This window comes from Rhinatrema bivittatum, chromosome 2, assembly GCF_901001135.1.
Source record: "Rhinatrema bivittatum chromosome 2, aRhiBiv1.1, whole genome shotgun sequence".
NCBI classification, from domain to species: Eukaryota; Metazoa; Chordata; class Amphibia; order Gymnophiona; family Rhinatrematidae; genus Rhinatrema; species Rhinatrema bivittatum.
Genome location: NC_042616.1, coordinates 78,179,907 through 78,199,535, shown reverse-complemented (window position 1 = coordinate 78,199,535; position 19,629 = coordinate 78,179,907). Strand labels below are relative to the sequence as shown.

The following is a 19,629-nucleotide window of genomic DNA, read 5'->3' as shown; positions in this document are numbered from 1 at the left end:
AATTTGGCACTGGAACCCCTGTTAACTATCAGATAACAGCCTGCTATATTAGATATTGCAGCTGGTATGGAGATGTTTAAACTCTCAGCATATGCTGATGATATATTCTTATTTATTAGCAGTCCTGATACCTCCCTTCCCACTTTATTTTCTCTCATTTCCTCTTTTTCCAATATCTCTGGCTTTCATGCTAACTGGCAAAAAGCAGAGCTCATGGCTTTACATTTTTTGGGTCAGTGTAGATTTGGACAAATATCAATTTAAGTGGATACAAGGAGAACTGAAATATCTGGGTATCCTGTTTCATTTTGATGTCTCTGAAACAGATAAACATTGTGAAACTCACTTATTCATATGCTTCAGGAAACTTTTTTTTTTTTACACTGGTCTCTTCTACATCTTACTTGGTGCAGACACCTTGCTCCCAGGAGAAATTATGTTCTTTTTATGGTACCGATTTTTTTCTCATTTGCTTTTTATAAACAACTGAATTGGATGCTCACTGAGTTTTATGGAAAGGCAAAACTCCAAAAATGTCTCTCTCCAAACTCTAAAGTAGTAGTGAGATGGTGGAGTCAACTCCCAGATTTTTACAGCTATCATTGTTCCTATATTCTACAGCAGGGATATTATTGGTTTAATTCAGGATTGGATATCTCTAATATGCCCCGCTGGTTAGGTATCGAGCAATATTTATACGACCTTTCTCTCTTGCAATGATCCGAGATATCTCTTTACCCTCCTCATTCTTAGGAAATCTTTTGGTTGCGGCGGATTGGCCTATCGGGGGATCGGGCATCCCCCAGTGGGCTGATCGCTGCAGTCACGTGGCCTGCCGTGTGCGGCCATGACAGAGCCCCGCTCGGCAGACCACGTGAAGTGTCCTGAGCCCACCTGGGTGGCAAATACCTGGGCCGGCCTGGGCGGCGAATACCTGGGCCGGTCCGACATCGTGAGTCCACCGCTGTTTGGTTGCCTCCACCTGCTGGGCTTATTCTGAATGTGACCAGCTATTTAATAAGACCTCACCCAAATGGAAATTCTCTAAATTCTCTTTCCCATGGTTCCATCCTCATATAAAAATAGCCAGAGAGAGATCAAATGACACGCTGAGGGAAGAGGATGTGCGCTCCTTCTCTGGACCTAACCTCCGGGTATCCAGCCCCATCCCGCGCCCCGCGACCATCAAATTTGCCTGCTGAGCCAACCCAGACAAACAGCGGTGGCACATTCACTACACAGGGCACTCAGATGGCCTCGCAAGCCATGAAAAAGGAAAGGGAAAAAGATAAGGCCTGCGCGCCAGAGGAAGACACAGGCTCGGCACCAGAGGAAGATGCAGGCACGGCGCCAGAGGAAGACGCAGGCGAGGCGGATGTCGGATCGCTGCAATCGGCAAGCCCAGCTGAAATGACAGCAGCAGTCATCGTGGCGCTCACTCCCAAACTTAAAAAATTTCGGCCCAACTCACGGAGCTGACCACAGGTATGGCAGGGTTAGAAAAATGGTTTCTTGATGTGTAAGCGCGGGTCTCTACAAATCAAGATGGCCTCCACGCGATTCAGGCCAAAATCACTGCGCTGAAACTGGCTGTTTAAAAACAGTCCTCCAAGCTGGAGGACCTAGAAAACCACTCGCGGCGTTCTAATTTAAGATTTGTCGGTTTGTCAGAGGAGCTGGAGGAGAATAATCTAGCCAACTTTTTGTAGCGATGGCTGATAGACAAACTGCACATCTTGGAGGAGCATGGTCCTCTCCGGGTGGAGTGGGCACATAGACTGGACCCTAAAAGAGCAGACAGTGCGCGACCAAGGGTGGTGATCACAAAGATCTTAAATTTCAGGCACAAAAAGGCCATACTGCAGGCGGTCCGGCAGGGCGAACCTTTGATGCATGAAAACAGGAAAGTCTTGATCTTTCAAGATTTCTCAGCCTCTTTGTCAGCACAGTGCCGAGCATTCACTCCATACTGCTCCCAGCTATTTGAGAAGGGGTTGTGAGCTGTCATCATATACCCTGCCAAGGTCCGCGTCCAGACGGTGTCAGGGGCGCGATGGTTCACCGATGGCAGAGCAATTCAGGAATTTCTACATTCCCTACCTGCTGGAGCAGCCCTTGAGGTGCGCCGCAACCAGGCTCGCAAGACCTGAGGCCCAAACTGTGATGCTTGGGCTCTCAAACCACAAGGTTTGGGGTTTTCGCAGAGGACTGAGTTGAAGCTCCTGAGACACGTGCAGTTCTGTTATTAGCAAGAACCATGTTGGCAGTAACTGACAGCCTATTTAACTTTTCATGTTGGTGGCGTTCAAACATCGTGGCACGGATTTATGGCAGGAGAGAGACTGGTTTCATCCCATAGACAGACCAAGTTATGACACAGCTGCCTTGTATTTGATGGAGTGGCATGATATCCTCAGGAAAATAGCATGGAATGTGGGGAGGACTCTTTTTTGTCTTCTCCCTTCCTTTGCTCAGTGGCTGGACTGACGGGTAAAAGGGATATTATCTCTCTTGCCAGAGTTATCCTTATTGTTGCGTTCCGTTTGCATCATTCCTACAATATGTAGACTTTCTTGAACAAGTGTGTGGGGTACGCCACTGGCACTGTCTGTGACTAGAAAAGTTGCAGACGCACTACTATCCTGTTTTGCGATGCTAGACATGAATACAGTGGAGGGGACGGATACCCGGAGGGGGTCCAGATCGTGTTGCAATGTGCTCCACTCGTCGCTCACAGAACGGTGAGCTTAAAGTATCAGGTCTAGGGCAAAGGGTAGGGGCGAACGGGAGGGGAGAGGGTGGGGAGGAGAGGGTGGGGAAGGGGAGGTAGGGGGTTTGGGGAGGGAGTGGTCACGGGAGGGGGTCGCAATGGCTTGGTGTATTTTGTTTGTCATGGTGGGGCCTTACACTGTTCCAGTCCTTCTTGTGCTGATGTGTGGGTCCCGCGAACTCAGAGGGAGTGCTCCAGCTGAGAGAGCACCTCCTCGCCATGAAAATCTCTATGTTAATTTCTCTATAGCACATAGAACCCAGCAGGGATGGTCCTAAAACTAGGATTGTGTCCTGGAATGTAGGGGGCATTCACTCTCCAGTTAAACGCACTAAGATCTTTGCAGCCCTGAAGCAGAAGGTAGCGGACATTGCCTTTCTACAAGAGACCCATCTCTCAGACATACAGCATCAGAAGTTGTACAGGGATGGGTTGGGGCTGTGGGCTACGCTACTGCTAATACAAGATCGGCAGGAGTAGCCATCCTAATACATAAGATGGTCCCTATCACCATTCAGCAGAACTATACCATACACCAGTGGTTTTACACCTAACAAGTACACCCCCACCTTTTTTTGGGAAATATATATGCGATTATTGCCTCACATGGACTGTACTCTGATAATGGGAGGTGACTTCAGTGCAGTCAGGGATCCGAGCTTAGACTCATCGCAGGGGATTGGGGCTTCTTGCCCATCTAGTAAAGGCATTGCCCTCTTAGAGAACTCCCTATGCCTGGTAGATGTCTGGCGCACATTACATCCCACAGAGACTGACTTTACTCATATGTCTCGAGCCTATGCTTCATTCTCCCGGTTAGACCATCACTTGCTTAGTGCCCATGCCTTTACTAAGGTGGGGAGGCTAACAGAGGAAATCTGTATATCTGATCACGCACCTATCTGGTTTGAGCTCCATTGGCAGAATACAGCTCCCTCGACTAATGTGTGGAGGCACCCATATTACCTAGCGGAAGATACTAACTTCCAGGAATTTCTATTTGGTAAATGGTTGGACTATTCGCGGTCCAATAAAGAGCACGAGGGGGACCCTATCCTCTTTTGGTATACAGGGAAGGCGGTTCTTCGGGGAAATATAATTTCCTATCTGGTGCACTGCCAGAAAATGCTGGATAAGTGCTTGATTTCATTGACTGGGGAGTTCCACAAAGCCAAACAGATGTATATACAGGCACGAACACCTACTAACTGTGTAAAGCTGACTTCATCAAAGGGGGAAAACATACTGCTTCATCAAAGGGAAAAAAAAAGTATACTCTATTAACAACACAGACTCTTTCAGAATAGCGATAAAGCAGGAAAAATGATGGCCAATTTAATCCGTGCAGCACACCGCCTGAAACAGATTATAGCCTTGAGTAATGCCGCGGGGAAACTCTTGACTGATACTCCAAGTATTCTGGATGCCTTCCAACGGTATTATACTGATGGTTATTCGACTCCTTGGCCTTCAATGTGCTCGTGCAGGGTGGGGGTCCTATCCGGCACACACAAATGTGGCACACATCACCCTGATTCCTAAACCGGGCAGAGACCCGTTATCGCCTGCATCCTATAGGCTCATTTCACTTTTGAACTTCGATCAAAAGCTACTGGCAAAAATCCTAGCGGAACGTCTGGCGGTGATTCTGCCAGCCTTAATCCTGTGGGACAGGTGGGCTTCGTCAGGGAAAGATATGCCCTTATGAACGTCTGTATGGTAACAGCGGCTATGGTGCTTTGTTGACGCGTGGCAGATTCTTTCCTGGTGGTTAGTCTGGACGCAGAAAAAGCGTTCGACCGGGTTAATTACCAATATATGTTTACACTTCTGTGGCACTGGGGTTTCGGGGAATTCTTTCTGCAGAGCATTCAATTGCTCTACAAGGACCCTACCGCAGCTATACTTGTGAATTCTAGCCAATCCCAAATGTTTGCAGTCTCTAGAGGGACACATCAGGTATGCCCCCTTTCCCTGCTGCTATTCCTTCTGACATTGCAGCCTTTATTGCGCTCAATCCAGGCCACACCAGACATTAGAGGGATCCGGTTCCAGAAACAAATTTTCAAATACGCCGCCTTTGTGGACGACATTTTGCTATTTCTTACTAAGCCTACGAGGTCACTCCCAGCCCTCTTGGAGTTATTTAGTATTTATGGCACCTTTTCCGGACTAAAGATTAATTGGGACAAATCTGAGGCCCTCAGCTACCTCCGCATAGTCAAAGATCAATGGGAGGGGCCTTTCCCCTTACGATGGGGAGAGGACCATATTAAATATCTGGGGATACTGATATCAGCTGACCCCCATGTGTTATACTCTCTTAATATTCCTCCCTTATTGCACCACATGAGGGATAGACTCCACACATGGAGTGATTTGGCACTTTCGCTGAGAGGTCACGTAAATCTTTTTAAGATGGTGGTCCTTCCTCAGTGGTTGTACACTCTTCAGAATCTACCACTTATAATTCTCCAGTGGGACCTGCAGACTTTGGACTCTGTCCTCTGTAAATTTTTTTGGCAGGGTAGGAAGCCCCGGATCGCTCTCACCACACTCCGTGGGCAGTGGGGCTGGGATGGGAATCCCAGACTTTGTCTTGTATAACCTTGCAAGCAATCTCCGCATTGTGCGGGAGTGGTTGTTGGGCTCCTCAATATAAACCCACATTCAGGCAGACCAGACCTTGGTAGCCCCTTTAGATCTACGATTCACGATGCAAATTGCCAATCAACACCTACCTGAATCACTACGAACCCACGAGTTATTAGAACCAATGCGGGTGGCGTGGAAATGATTATGCAATTATTTACGCATCCCCCTCACTTTGCGCTTTTCTACTCCCCATACAAGGTAATTTACAGTTCACTCCGGGCTCACAGTCAGTCAGCCTGCTTCCAGATCTGGGCATAGAGAGGCATAACGCAGCTTGGGCATGTTTTGGATGGTGAGGGGACCCTGTTGCCCTTTTCCAAACTTAGAGCTATATATATAACCTTGGTCCCACACAGATTTTTCCTTATTTACAACTGCAGCATTATGAAGGCTCCTTGCCAGTAGCATGTAAGGCACCCATGGTATTTGAGGCAGTGAATAGGGTATTGAGACTGGATAGAACCATCAAACTAACTTTGACTGAAGTTTATAAAGGCTTGCGGAACCTAGAGGTCACTGAGCATGGAGGATGGCTGGCAGAGAGGTGGAGCAGCGACAGGGTGTTCAAGGTCTCCTCAGAGGTGATTCAAACTAGTTTTAAGCAGATTTCATGAGTGTCCAGCAACTCCTATTATAGGGAGATGCAATACAAATTTTTGTGGAGGGTCTATCTGTCCCCAACCCTTCTGTATAGAGCCCACTTGCGAGAGACGAGTCAATGTGCAAAATGTTTCACTGAGTCATGTACTCTGTCTCATTCCTTTTGGGGTTGCCCTCAAATCCGGCGATTTTGGATCACTATTACTGGTTATTTGGAGACGTTGTTGGGTATCTCTGTTCCTCTCTCGCCTACCGTCATTTTATTTGGTTGTATGGGCCCCACTGTGGTTAGAGGGGCCGATACCCATCTGTTAATTCAAAAGGCCTGTTATGTGGGGAAAAAGCTGATCCTGCTGCATTGGAAAACCACGGTGGTGCCCACTTACTGGATGTGGAGGAATGCATTTCACAAGTTACTTCAAATAGAAAATTTGGCCTCCCAATCCTCACCTGTACAACGCCGCAAATTACTAAAGACTTGGAATGCTTATTTGCAATTGCTCCCACATCAGGGTTGCAGTCAGATTCTTAATGATTACAGGTAACCTCATACAATGAGCTATATCTACTCTGGGACTGTCATATAAGATAGGCTCCCATTTTGACTCCATACCTTGGCAAGCACTCAAGCCCAAGCTGCTGAGGGTTTGGTGGAGGACGATGTGAGGGGTGCTTCTTGAAGGGGGAGAAAATTGTATATGAGCTAGCTCTTCTCCTGTTAGCCTTTTACCCAGGGGGGTGCAAGAATGTAGGGCCCCCCTGGATGTTTGATTGACGATGCCTTTGTGTTTATGCTCAATAAAAATGCTCAAACTAAAAATAGCCAATAGGAGTTTCTATTGGAAAATGTGATATTTATGTGGTATGAGGTTCTTAGAACAGATCATAACAGAAGTAAATTTACTCTCATTTGATATGATTTCACAATTTGATATACTGAATCTAAATCGCATTATCATTGGTTGCAATTCTCCAGATCTGTGAAAGATATACTGTACTTGCAGAAGCATCCTCTTTTTCATCTCTACCTAGATTAGCCTGTATATATAAAGATATTGGTCCATTAGGACATTTACCTCTTATATTCATAAGGCAGTTAAACAAGTTACATTTCTGAGCTATAATGTTTTATGCAACACTTGGCTCATAGAATTAAAATGTTCCAAAGACCAAGTAGATTGGTCATCTTTGAGGTCCTCTCCTATTCGTATTTCACTCTCTTCCAGTATTTCCCAATCTCTGGGTTTTTTTTTTTACTAATAGAGCTGTTTGGACTCCATGGAAGTTATTTAGAGATGACTTATCCAAAGGCCATAACTGCTGACCTTGTGCTGCCTCAAAGGCAACATTGTCACATATGCTCTTTCACTGTCCATTCATTTTTGCGTTTTGGAAATCAATATAGACCACAATATTATATATATATTTATTACTGAATGCCTTATTTTCTATCGTATAATCATATTATGAGCCACATCTTCCCAACTTTTCTTTCCTTTCCTAATAAAAAAAAAAAAAAAGAGTTAGATTTTTGGTTGGCAGAGGCCATAAAAATGATTCTATCTAACTTGATGAGTAGTGACTTACTTACTGAGCATTTCTGGTGGATTTCTATCTGTATGTATAATAAAAGTGAAAAGTCTGTTATAAAATTTCACAGATTGGCTAAGTGGTCTGTGCTGTGGAGACCCATGACTCCAAGCTACATGATCATTTGCTTGCCTTTTTCTTATGTAAATCAGGTATGTTGCTATATATTGTTTCTATTTTTTCTTCTGTCTGATGTATTGCATTGTTGTGTTCTCTCTACTGTAAACTGTTTAATTGCTCAATAAAAATATTTTGGACTCTTCACTTAACCCTGTATTATTATTACTGTAAAATACTTTGAGCACAGGATCACAATAGAAGCGAGAAGAAGCAACCTTATGGGTCTAATACTTTTGCACATGCACACACATCCCTCTTATACAGCAGTGAATACACATTTGCTAATGGTTCCCATATCCAGTGTAGTTAGGACATCCTGAGGTAAGACCTGCTGGGTCTTTCTCAAAATCCAAATTGGAAATCAATGCTCTAGATGTACAATGCCCACCCCTCAACAGTCATGAACAAAACAAGTTTTCAAGATATTCACATGCAAATTCATGAAGTACCATACATTTGACACTGATATCCTGAAATCCATATTGCTTTATAGTCCTTGAGGATTGCAGCTGTATGCCTGTGCTCTACAGTTGGTGCTTCTATTCCCAGCAAGAGACTGATGAGCACATTCCACATTTATCTGAAATAACAAATCCTACCTACGGAAGGAATTTCCCTTTGGAATCACCTATACTGTTGAGGCACTGTACCTAATTTGGTCCAATTCCTAAAGGAGGACTTGCTGAGCAGTGTGACTGTGTAGTTGGGGAATTATTGAGTTTTCTTTGGAGGAAAGTGTTAGTCCTTTGCAGGAATTGGTTCCCAATAGTGGAGAAGTAAGAAAAATCTGCCCTGGAATAGCACTGAACAGAGTGAGGTAGATTTTAAAAGAGTTATGCGCATAATCCTTTTAAAACCCCCCTGTGCACGCCGAGCCTATTTTGCATAGGCTCGGCGGCGCGCACAAGCCCCGGGACGCGCGTAAGTCCCGGGGCTTCGCTAGGGGGGCGAGTCGGGGGCCTCCGAAACGGGTCCCTGGCCGGGGAATCGCACACCAGCAGCCTTCTGGCAGGCGTAACTTTTAAAACACAGGTGGGTGGGTGGAAGGAAAGTTCCCTCTGAAGCCGCTCTGATTTTGGAGCGGCCTCGGAGGGAACGGGCAGCGCGCGCAGGGCTCGGCGCGCGCAAGGTGCACAAATGTGCACCCCCGTGCGCGCGCCCACCCTGGATTTTATAAGATACGCGTGGCTACGTGTGTATCTTATAAAATCCCGCGCACTTTTGTTTGCGCCTGGTGCGCGAACAAAAGTACGCGCGGGCGTAGATTTATAAAATCTACCCCAGTATTCCTGAAAGACAGAATACATCCTTCCCTGTAGTTGAAAGGAAAGTGACAGCAGAGATTCTTCTATCAGTCACTTTCAAGTATTGTTGGAGAGTTTGTTACTATTGAGAGATCTAGTCAATGTTTTACTCAAAGGAAGGGAAAGAGTAGGAGGGCCTAGAATGTTCTAGAGGTGGGCAGAAGATGGTAATCTGTTGGAAGTAATAGAATGGATAGGATCCCACCAACAACCTTTCACCTGGAAGAATAAAACCTATCTGTTGGCAGGGCCGAGTTTAAGACTTTTGTGCCCGTAGGCAGGGTTGGCAAGTGGTGGGATGAGAGACCTTGGAGATTGGAAAACAGGGGAGTCTCATTTCCCCTACCACCCCCAAAAGTCACAGAATGGCCACAACAATACCCCTTTCAAGTGGATTACTGGAGCATAGAACAGCTGCAATTCTTTTTGGCCTGGATATTTGGCGCCTTCAAAATTTGGAACCTTAAGCAATTGTCTATATCTAAATTCAAGCCTGTTTGTTGGGATAACCTACAGTGTTCTGAAGTGCTGGCTATCTGAAGACTTATGAAGTGACAGCAACTTTGAAATTAATTTCCTACTGTTCAGTACTGAAAGTGTATCTGCCTGCTGCCCAACACAGGAGAGTAAAGCAAGAGGACTACATTTTTATTTATTTATTTATTTATTTTTTAACTGTTATTGTGCTAGAGTTTTGACTTTGGCACCAGAGCAGAGTGTCAGTACAGACTCCCGCCGGTCCTGAGAGCAGCAAAAGATAACATTATTGGAGATTCCTGAATTATATTTTTTTGTGGAAAAATAATTTTGCACTTGTTTGAATTGCACACAAAAGTGCTGCATTGTTTATCTTTGGTACTGTTCAATGGGACCGACCAACACTTGTGTGAGAGTGCAATCACTGACTATCACACAGGTAAAGTAAAATGTTTTCCCCAGCAGCAGACCTGAAGCTCTCATCCCTGAACTGGGGAAAGTTGCTTTGACTGAAAAATGTATGTACAACTGGAGGCATCTGAACCCTTCCAGGTAAACCAGGACTACACTGGTAATAAATGTGAACACAAAAAGGAACTACTTAACTTTAATTCCTGAAGCAGTTTTCCCGTGAAACCAGAAGAGGACTCGAAATTGGATTAAGCAATTGCCAGCCGAGCACTGGAGTAACTTTCCTCCACACACAAGAGTTTGTGTGGGAGACTGGTATGAGTAATTCTGAACTTGCTCAGTCACGTTTGTTTTATGTTTTCAAACACTGCCATTAATTTAATTCCATTGCTGGCAAATGTCTTTATTTTGCTCTTTGCTTTCTGCACATGTTCTGCTGTGCGGCAGATTGGATTTCACTGTGAGCAGAAGGCTGAAAATGGACTCTTTCAGTCACTTTATTGGTGCAGGAAATATCTTCTGGTTTGGCGTACACAGGCTGGACACGCACGGCACTGCGTCAGTAATTTCTTTCCATACAAGAGATATTATTGGATGACAGCGGACCACAAATAACATATAAAAGCAGGTTTGAAAAAGGTTTACTGCAAAATCTGTTTGGTGAATATTGGCATTCTTTGCAGGCTATGGGACAGTTTATGGAAATCAACAAAAACTGTCGTACTTCAACATTCAACAACACAGAGGCCCCCGTCCTCAAATGTAACATCTGAAGGAGGTGATTTCTACACAATTATTCAAAACAATATTTCAATCCACATTTATTACACCTCAGGTATTTTCTACTGATTCTGTAGTTTGCACCATATGAAGGAGGTCACATCTGCAGATGGGAACCTCACAGCATCAAGAGCATCACCTTCCCATAATTCTCACGCTGGGTCCATAAAGGCTTTCATAGCTGGCACAGAAACCAGATTTCCCCCAGGACCCACAGTACTGCACCACTCTGCCTTAAAACATTCAGCCATAGGTGCTGCCCATTTTTTTTTCACACTCAAGATTTCCTGGAAGGTCAGTTGGGTCCCATACCTGCCTGGCCAAAATAATATGGCGCCAGGCTCCTCCCTGTCGAGCCGGGGGTTAAAAGTTTTGGGGGAGCTGCGGCTGCCAGTATCCGGGCTCGTGCTGCAGGATAAGGCAGGGGAGGGGGGGAGTCGGAGGTTTATTTTCAAATCTCTGGTTTCTAGGGAACCTATTGGTTCCCCTTCAGCTGGGGCAGATGGGAGTAGGAGGAGTTGTGGGAGGATCCCGTGGTCTGGCAGGCATTCGCTCCTTTACCTGCCATTGCACCTGGACGCTGCTGTGCTGGCTCCTGCTGTCTTCAGCTTCGGCCTGCCTGGTGGTCATGGCGTCGGAGAAGGCAGCGACGCCTGCAGGCCAGGAGTCCCCGGCAACGCCGGGTGAACCCAATGGCGTAGGGGGTCGGTGGGGTTGGGTCAATCACGCCGCGTTCGGACGCGGCAGGTTCGGGAGGGAGGACCTCTGTGGGTCCGGCGATGTTGGAAGGTAAAGGAAGGACCTCGCGGTCGAAATCGCGAGGTGAGAGGGCCCCAGCGAGGTGGAAGAAGTCGGGAGCACCGGTGATTTCCCCGGGACCCGATGCTGTGCTCGACCGTGCCCCTCTTCCTCCCCCTCTCGCGAGTGTCCGGAGCTCCTGTCTGTTCCTGCCCTCACTTGCTGTGCTGGCTGTAGCTGCATGATCGGAGCTGTCCGGTGCTGAAGCTGGGAGAAGTACAGCACAAAATGCTATGATTCAGCCTGCTTCAGAGAAGACAGGGAGAGAGGAGAATGCTGTGCCCAGGGGGCTGGGGGGGTGATGGGACAGGACCAAAGGTCCTTTGGGGACAGGGAGGCTCGGAGGAGCTTCGGTGGGCCTTTCTGGTAGGGCCCTGTGAGGCAGAGGGGAGAGGATCCCTGGAGGATGTATGTTCCCAGGGGCGCTTCGGGGCAGGAATGGGGTAGTGATTGGCCGGGCTCTGGAGGGGTGCCGGATTATGGTTGGGGGCCCGTGACAATTGTGTCCCTTTCATTCTGCCGTGGGGTGAGGGGTTTCCCCTGCTTGGTATGGTGGTCCTCAGGGGAGGTTTGAGGGGAGACAGGCTTCTTTGATGCCCCCTCGGGTGGGGGGGGGGCTCTGTGGCCTCTTGGAGAGGGGTTCTGGTGTCACCATCTTTTGCCATGGGTTCAAGGCATTGGCCCTTCTTTCCTGGGGGCCCTGCTAGAGGTCCACCAGTCCCAGTGTCTCCCAGGTCCTCGGCTGCTGCTGTTCCCTCTTTTTCACAGGCTTATCTTGCCGGCAGTTCGGGTGATGGCCCTGGTCCTTCGCGACATGAGGATTGGCGTGATGATCCGGTCTCGGCTGCAGCGTTCACATCCAGCGGCCGTGCTCCTGCTCCCAGAGAGGTGGATCCCACCAACGGTTTTTGAGCTCCGAACCCCAGTGGGACAGATCCTGTCAGCGTTTCCCGGATCTCAACATCCAATGCGATGGGTAATTCCGACTGTGCCAGGGGATCGAATATCGCTGGGATTTGTGTGGACAGCAGACCACCTGGTGAGTATGAGGCTGATGTGGGGGGTTCAGGTCCATTGTAGAGTGGGGTTCTCATTCCATCAGGGTTAAGGGATCCTGGTTTGACAGAACCAATGGTGGTTTTGCAGGGTGAGGTTCCAGCTCCTGGTTCCTCAGATTATAAGAAACATGAGAAATTGCAGCACAAGAAAAAGTGCACTTGGTCCAGCTCCTCTGGCTCTTCTTCCTCTTCATCTTCCTCATCTTCTACCTCTTCTAGTCCCTCTTTGGTAGGTGCTTGTGAGAAAAGCCGGTTGGGAGAGCAGGGTCAGGCGAGGGATGTGTCTGCGTTAGTTAGTCTTTCCGAGTTGTGGGAGGATGTGCCCAAGTCGCTGCGTAAGAAAATCAGGCACCACAGGTACATTGATTTTTTCCAGCTGTTAGAGGGTTGTAAGGGAAGCGCAGGGAGAAGAGAAAAAAAGAGGGGTGTGGATAGATTTTAGGGTACACAATGGAGGATGGCTTGAACGTGCTCAACTGGACCTGCTCATTCCTTTGTTTGGATAGTGTTGTGGGCCATCATGACCCGACTCAGTATGATCCCATGCTGGCATATGTAGATGCTATTCTGGTGGCCAGCCGGGTGTATAAGAGCTGGTCGGACTCAATTATGATGAGCACTTTAGAGACCAGATGGAGGAGAATAAATTTATGGTTTGGGGCAGCAGGGATGTTGGGTTGTGGTTGACACAGATATGTGCCAAAGATGAGTCGTCAGGCGGAGGGGAAGGTAGCGGAACATCTGGGGCACTGGGTGGCTGGCAGGGAGCAGTCAAGTTGGGTCCAGTTTCCCAGATGTGTGCTGGAAATTCAACCAGTCGGCATGTAACTTCCCTGACTGCAAGTTCAAGCATGCTTGCTCAATTGTGGGTTGGGTCACCCTGCCCCCAAGTGTCCAAAGTAATCCAGTATTGGGAGTGGCAGCGGGTCTGTGGCAAAAGGCCCCCAGAAGTGAGGTATTGGGGTTTTCTCCTACTCCCGTCCGCTTAGTAGCTATGACAGTATGGCTGGGTAGGTATCCCAAGGTGGAGGCGGCATTGCTTTTGTTTTAGGGTTTTGCGTACGGTTTTCACATCCCCTTTGAGGGGCCAATTGGGGTGGGGACGGCCAGAATTGTCCATTGGTTCGCAAACTGACTCATGTGGTAGCCTCAAAAGTGCAACAGGAGATCAACTTGGGCAGGATTGCAGGTCCTTTTCAGGTTCCTCCCTTCGAGGACTTGGTCCTCTCCCTGCTGTTGGTGGTGCCCAAAAAGAAATCGGGTAAGTTTCGTTTGATCCACAATCTATCATTCCCAGAGGGTCAACGACTACATCCCCAAGGATCTATGTACAGTGAGATACGCTTCTTTTCAGTTGGCGGTGTCGATGGTTTGGTGCTGTGGCATGGGGGCCCTTATGGCAAAGGTGGATATTGAGTCTGCCTTCTGATTGCTGCCGATTCATCCTGAGTCGTTTCCGTTGCTGGGTTTTCGCTTCCAAGACTCGTTCTATTTTGGCAAATGCCTGCCTATGGGGTGTTCCATAGCCTGTGCCTATTTTGAAACATTTAGTTCCTTCGTGCACTGGGTGGTGGCAGAGCGGGCCAGAGGGGTGAACATCGTGCATTATCTGGACGATTTCCTTTTTGTGAGGGACTCATCTTCGTCGAATTGTTCACATCTTTTGAATTGTTTCCAGAGCAATGCTGCTGAATCTGGCATCCCGTTAGCAGAGGAAAAGACGGAAGGTCCTTGTACTCACATTTTTTTTGTTGGGCATCGAGTTGAACTCTGTCAGGATGATCTCTCGCTTGCCGGTGGACAAGGTGGTGGTTATGAAGGATTTTGTGTCCAGCGCACTGTGGGCCAGGAAGCTGACACTGTGACAGATGCAATCCCTGGTAGGCAGCTTGAATTTCGATTGCCGTGTGATGTATGGCTAGGGTATTTTTGATGGGCTTTTTTTGGTGGGCTTGTGAAAGAGTGGTCAATGTATTTGCGTTACGGAGCGGTTGAAGGAAGATCTACGGATTTGGGATCATTTCCTATTGGATTTCAATGGTTCTTTATTGTGGCAAGACGATTCCGTGTCCAATCACGATTTAGAACTATTTACAGATGCGGCCGGGTATGTTGGTTTCGGTGCTTATTTTCAGGGTGCCCAGTGTGCGGCATCTTGGTCAGAGGATTGGAAAGAGACAGGAGTCACCAAGAACATTACGTTTCTCGAGCTTTTCCCCATTGTAGCAGCGGTGTTCTTTCTATACAAGAGATATTATTGGATGACAGTGGACTACAAATAAAATATAAAAGCAGGTTTGAAAAAAAGTTTATTGCAAAACCTGTTTGGTGAATATTGGTATTCTTTGCAGGCTATGGGACAGTTTATGGGAATCAACGGATCAACAAAAACTGTCGTACTTCAACATTCAACAACATAGAGGCCCCGTCTTCAAATGTAACATCTGAAGGAGGTGATTTCTACACAATTATTCAAAACACTATTACAATCCACATTTATTACACCTCAGGTATTTTCTACTGATTCTGTAGTTTGCACCATATGAAGGAGGTCACATCTGCAGATGGGAACCTCACAGTATCAAGAGCATCACCTTCCTGTAATTCTCACTCTGGGTCCATAAAAGCTTTCATAGCTGGCACAGAAACCACCACAGAAACCACCACTCTGCCCTAAAACATTCAGTCACAGGTGCTGCCCCCTTTTTTTTTTTTCACACTCAAGATTTCTTTAGAGATGGGAATGGAATACTGTGTGCGCTGGTGAAACACACTCCGAGCACAGGAAGGAGCCCCAAATTTGTGGAAACGTGTTTTTGGTGATCATCAAAATCTATCTTCATGAGCAAGAAAAACCAACAACATGCTGGCTGCCCAATCAAGCGAGTGCAAGGACAGGATTGCGTTTAAAGCCTTAAATCTAACTGGACAGGACTGGCTAGAATACTGCAGCACTGGTTCTTTCAATGACATCTGAACTTTCATCATAGTCTCTGAAGACCCTCTGCTTATAATTCTAATGCCACACGCATATAGTACAGTCTATGGACAGCTTACCTTTAATTTACAAAGAAAATTCCTCCTATAGTCTGGAAACTTAAAGACAACTACAATCTTTTCCATTTGCACATGCAAACCTTGGTTTGTGCAGGAGCTCTAATATGATTCAGCTTTGGGGACCTCACTTCTTCAGACAAGTGAAGTCTCGGCACCTAATACCCATTTCTATATGTATATAATGTTTATAATAATCTACTTCTATAAGGTTTTCTACCTACCTCTTCGTTTACAATCAGAAAGTATATTAAGTTATAAAGTAGATCTGACAGCTCCAACTGCTGCTGATTAAATCAGGACTTTAGTATCAGTTAGATACAGTTAAAATATTTTAGCACACGCTCTGATCAGTTGGAAAAACAATCTGAGAACTGTGGAGTAAGAAATTACAATGTGGTCTGTACCCAGTCTCTGTGAAAAGCTAACCCAAGATAAGAGAGAGCTGGTATCCCTTTACAAACAGCCTCTGCTGAAGCCAGCACAATGCACTGTCATCATGTAATACAAGACAAGATATCTACAATAATACAGACAATGAAAGAGTAAAACATCTGCAGATAGTGAATTCCAAAACTAAGCAATTATCTTGCAAGTCTGCCGCAGCTTATGTTTCATTTGAAGAAGCTAGTAGAGAACAGAACTGCACAGCCAAAATTTTTCATTTTGTTTTTTTTATTTATTTCATTTCATTTTAGTGCACACTGAAATAAAAACCAAAGAAGATAAATGAATGGACATTCGTAGTAATGACAATGAGTAAAAAAAAAAAAAAAAAGTATCGCTGAGAGCCCACAATACATTCTAGGGTACACTATTTGGATACAATAGCATTCCTGATAGTATTTATTTGGCAATTTTTTTTTAATGCCTCTAATAAAGCATCTGGTGTCCGCTACAATTTTCAATCCTGAGCCAGGTGGTCTATAAAGTTTATTACCGGTGAGTTACTGTGTCGTTCAAAAAACAGCTGGAAAAGCCTAGCTAAAAAATCATGACACTTATTCCCATGATTTACATTGTGATTGCACACTGGAGGATTGGTAAAGCCTGTAACTGGATGAGATAGCTTTCTCGATGTGATTGATAAAAGAGCAGCAAAATTAATTTTAGCTGAAATAAGGCTTCCAGCTTCTTGATTTCTGGTTCATTTTATTTTCTGCTTTTTTTGCATTGTGTTGTAGGAAGAGGAAGAAAGGAAGAGTTTCAACAACTTAGTACATGCAGATCATGGCAGGAGGGGTTCTTGAGCAAGATACCACCCAGCAGCTGAGCAATCCTGTCTCCTTTAGGAAACTGCTCTGTCTACGGCGCCTTAAACGTGTAAAGGAGCCAAACTTAACAACAAAACATTAAGCAAAAACCTCATGTCAAAGACTATGGTATTTCAGTACCCCACTCTGAACTTTAAAGAGAGCGGGTAATAAGTGATTATAAATAAATACATACATACATACACTTATGGGCTCACAAAAACAAGCTAAGATGCATACAGACAAAGAGAAAAGGAAACAATGCATGTGTTGAAACATGTGAATCTAAGGAACAGTTGAAATCTTAGTTATTCTGTGTGTCCACAGCATCTAAAAAAAAAATAAATTCTCCTATATCCCATAACCACTGAATGCTTTTTAATATATATTTAAGGTTTGACTAGTTTGGGGGTTTATTTCAGATTACATTCTGAGATTCATCTCCTTGTTATTCTTAGCTTCAATGAAGCAGTTCGATGCCTGATCTCGGGCACAACATACGAACACTCATGCACAGCCTCACACACCCACAAAAAAACCCCATAATAAGCATTTGTCCGTGCTGCTATAACACATTCCATCTAGCTCTTGCTTTCCAAACAGAATGTATATCAAAGTTAGAAAGCAGATTTGACAGCTCCGATTGCTGCAGATGAAATCAGGGCTTTAGCATCCGTCAACCTAAGCAATCTTCCAGAGTAAGGCAAAACAATCTGTCATTCACAGAAAAACACAGTTTTCTAAGAGACCGAATTAAGACCTTGAGCAAAAATACAGTAGCAGAAAACTTACACATACAGTGGGGGTGCAAAGGTCTAGTAATGTGTCATATGAATATGGATCTTGATTTATCAATAAAACCTCGTGCCGGTCATCAAGATTATTGCAAGGCAAGAGTCTCACCTGTTCCCCAAACACTGTACTGCCGAAACCGATCTGAAAATAATCTCTTTTCGGGAATAATGCACTAGAGCTTTCAGCTATTTCAGAGGGTGTTGCACTTACTCGTGGTGTTGTACTTTATTCCATTGAAATATTCCGGACAAGGTCTTTCCACGAGCTCCCCAGCGGTGCTCCTGGGCCAGCAGGTTCCTATCTGATCGGTGGTGGCATTGCAATAGGGACCTTAAAAAGAGAAAGAAAAAAACAAAAACAGGAAAAACTGAGATTGAGCCATCATGCTCCGATCTGGCTCCCTGCATATCCTGCTCATACACGTGTCCTACCATCAAACCCCAGGAAGGAGACGGAGGCACTCTCCAAAAAAGTGTCCTGCAAAGCGTCCAGGAAGCTGCAGTTAGCATCAAACTCGTCTATGATGATTTCAAAGATCGTTGCATCCATAACTCTATGCGGTTTTAAAAACCTGTTTGTTTTCCCTCTCTGATCTTTCTGGGAGGTCGACTGAACCTTGTGTCCGGTCGGCCAAGATAATAAGGTGCCAGGCTCACAACAGGAGCAATCCCCTTTTGGTCAGAAAGAAATGAACCGAATGGGGGAGGGGGGAGAAAGGAGGATGGTGAGTGAAGTTGTCAGTTGTTAGGCAAGGGTTACTGATGAGGAAAGGGAGGGGGAGGGGAGGGGGGAATGATACAGAGGGGTGTGTACATTCTGGCTGACTTGCCGGCCCTTATTATAATGTAAGGTGCTGGATGGGTGCTATTGGCTCCAAGGCTTGGCACGTAGGATACAGGAGGAGGAGTTGAGCTGGGAGATGCTAGCAGCCTCAATTGCTGGCATTCTCCTCAGCTGCATGGTCGCTCGTTTGGGTCTGTGTTATTGTTCTGAGTTTAATTTTCCTTCTTTACTTCTCATTTTCTGTTTTAATTGTAAGTACTCATATCCTTTTTCCCCTCCTGTAATTCCTGGTTGCTTTTACCTCCCTTCCCCCTTCTTTCTCATCTCTTATCCGTTACTGTTACGGAGTCAGAGGAGGTGGCCACAGCTGGGGATTGTCAGTGAGGAAGCAGGAGCTGAGCTGTCTCCGGGCAGCAGTGCTCCTGTCGTTCCTGTGGCCTTGGTGAGTGCTGGGATTATCCTTCTTCCTCCCTGGGGACGTGGGGGGGGGGGCCCGTTTCGCCCCCCTTCCTTTGATATTTCTGTGCCTGTACCTGCAGAGACGGGTGCAGCTCTCCCTGAGGTTGCTGTCTCTGAGTTTATTTCGTGGGCTCGTTCTGCTGTGAGGGGAGGGGTGGCCCGAGGCACATGCTAGGCTGTTCTCGTTCCCGGGTGGGGGCGGGGCTGGCTTGGGGGCATTCCTCTGGAGTGATTCTGATGGGGAGGGGGGTCTTCTGTGGTGAGAGAAACTCTGTGCAGCACTCCTTGTCTGCCTCAGGACTTAAATGCTGGAGCTGCTGCATCTGTGCAACTGGCTGAGCAAGGGGAGCAGGGCTCGGTCAGGGGAATGAGGAGTGCAGTGAATGTGGGGGCGCAGGGGTTGGTCGGTGAGGGTGGATTCCGAGGGACAGAAGGATGGTGGATGCACTGGGAGGGAGGGCCCAGCGTCACCCCCTCCTTCTGGGGGGGTGACAATCGGTTTGCACAATTTGGTGATTTCAGGGATTCATCTGAGTGGGGTCCGGTGTGGGGAAGGCGTATGGGGGATCGGCGTGGAGGTATGGATTGGATGCAATCTCAGTGTCCTCCCTTCCCAGAGAGTCTGGGTACAGGGGCAGTAGGGAGGGCAGATTCTTGGTGGGGAGGCAGTGTGGGGAGACCTCTGGCAGGATGGTCTCAGGGAATAGGAGGAGATAGATTGG

At 46.5% G+C, this 19,629-nt stretch overlaps 1 protein-coding gene across 3 annotated transcripts in view; it reads right to left on the bottom strand.

Annotated features, from left to right (window-relative positions):
• Positions 1-19,629, bottom strand: part of LOC115084059 (corticotropin-releasing factor receptor 2) — a 670,575-nt gene that overhangs the window by 450,036 nt on the left and 200,910 nt on the right. Inside the window, exons 1-2 of one of the 3 annotated variants that reach the window (XM_029588362.1) lie at positions 18,097-18,275; positions 17,876-17,995 (exon numbers count right to left, since the gene is read on the bottom strand). The exons of 1 other annotated variant lie outside the window; for it this stretch is intronic. In XM_029588362.1, the coding sequence (XP_029444222.1) occupies positions 17,876-17,995; positions 18,097-18,214 (238 nt within the window). In that variant the 5' untranslated portion in view covers positions 18,215-18,275. Of the gene's footprint in view, positions 1-17,875; positions 17,996-18,096; positions 18,276-19,629 lie in introns of those variants that run through there. One more of the 3 variants, XM_029588361.1, reaches the window with a different exon arrangement.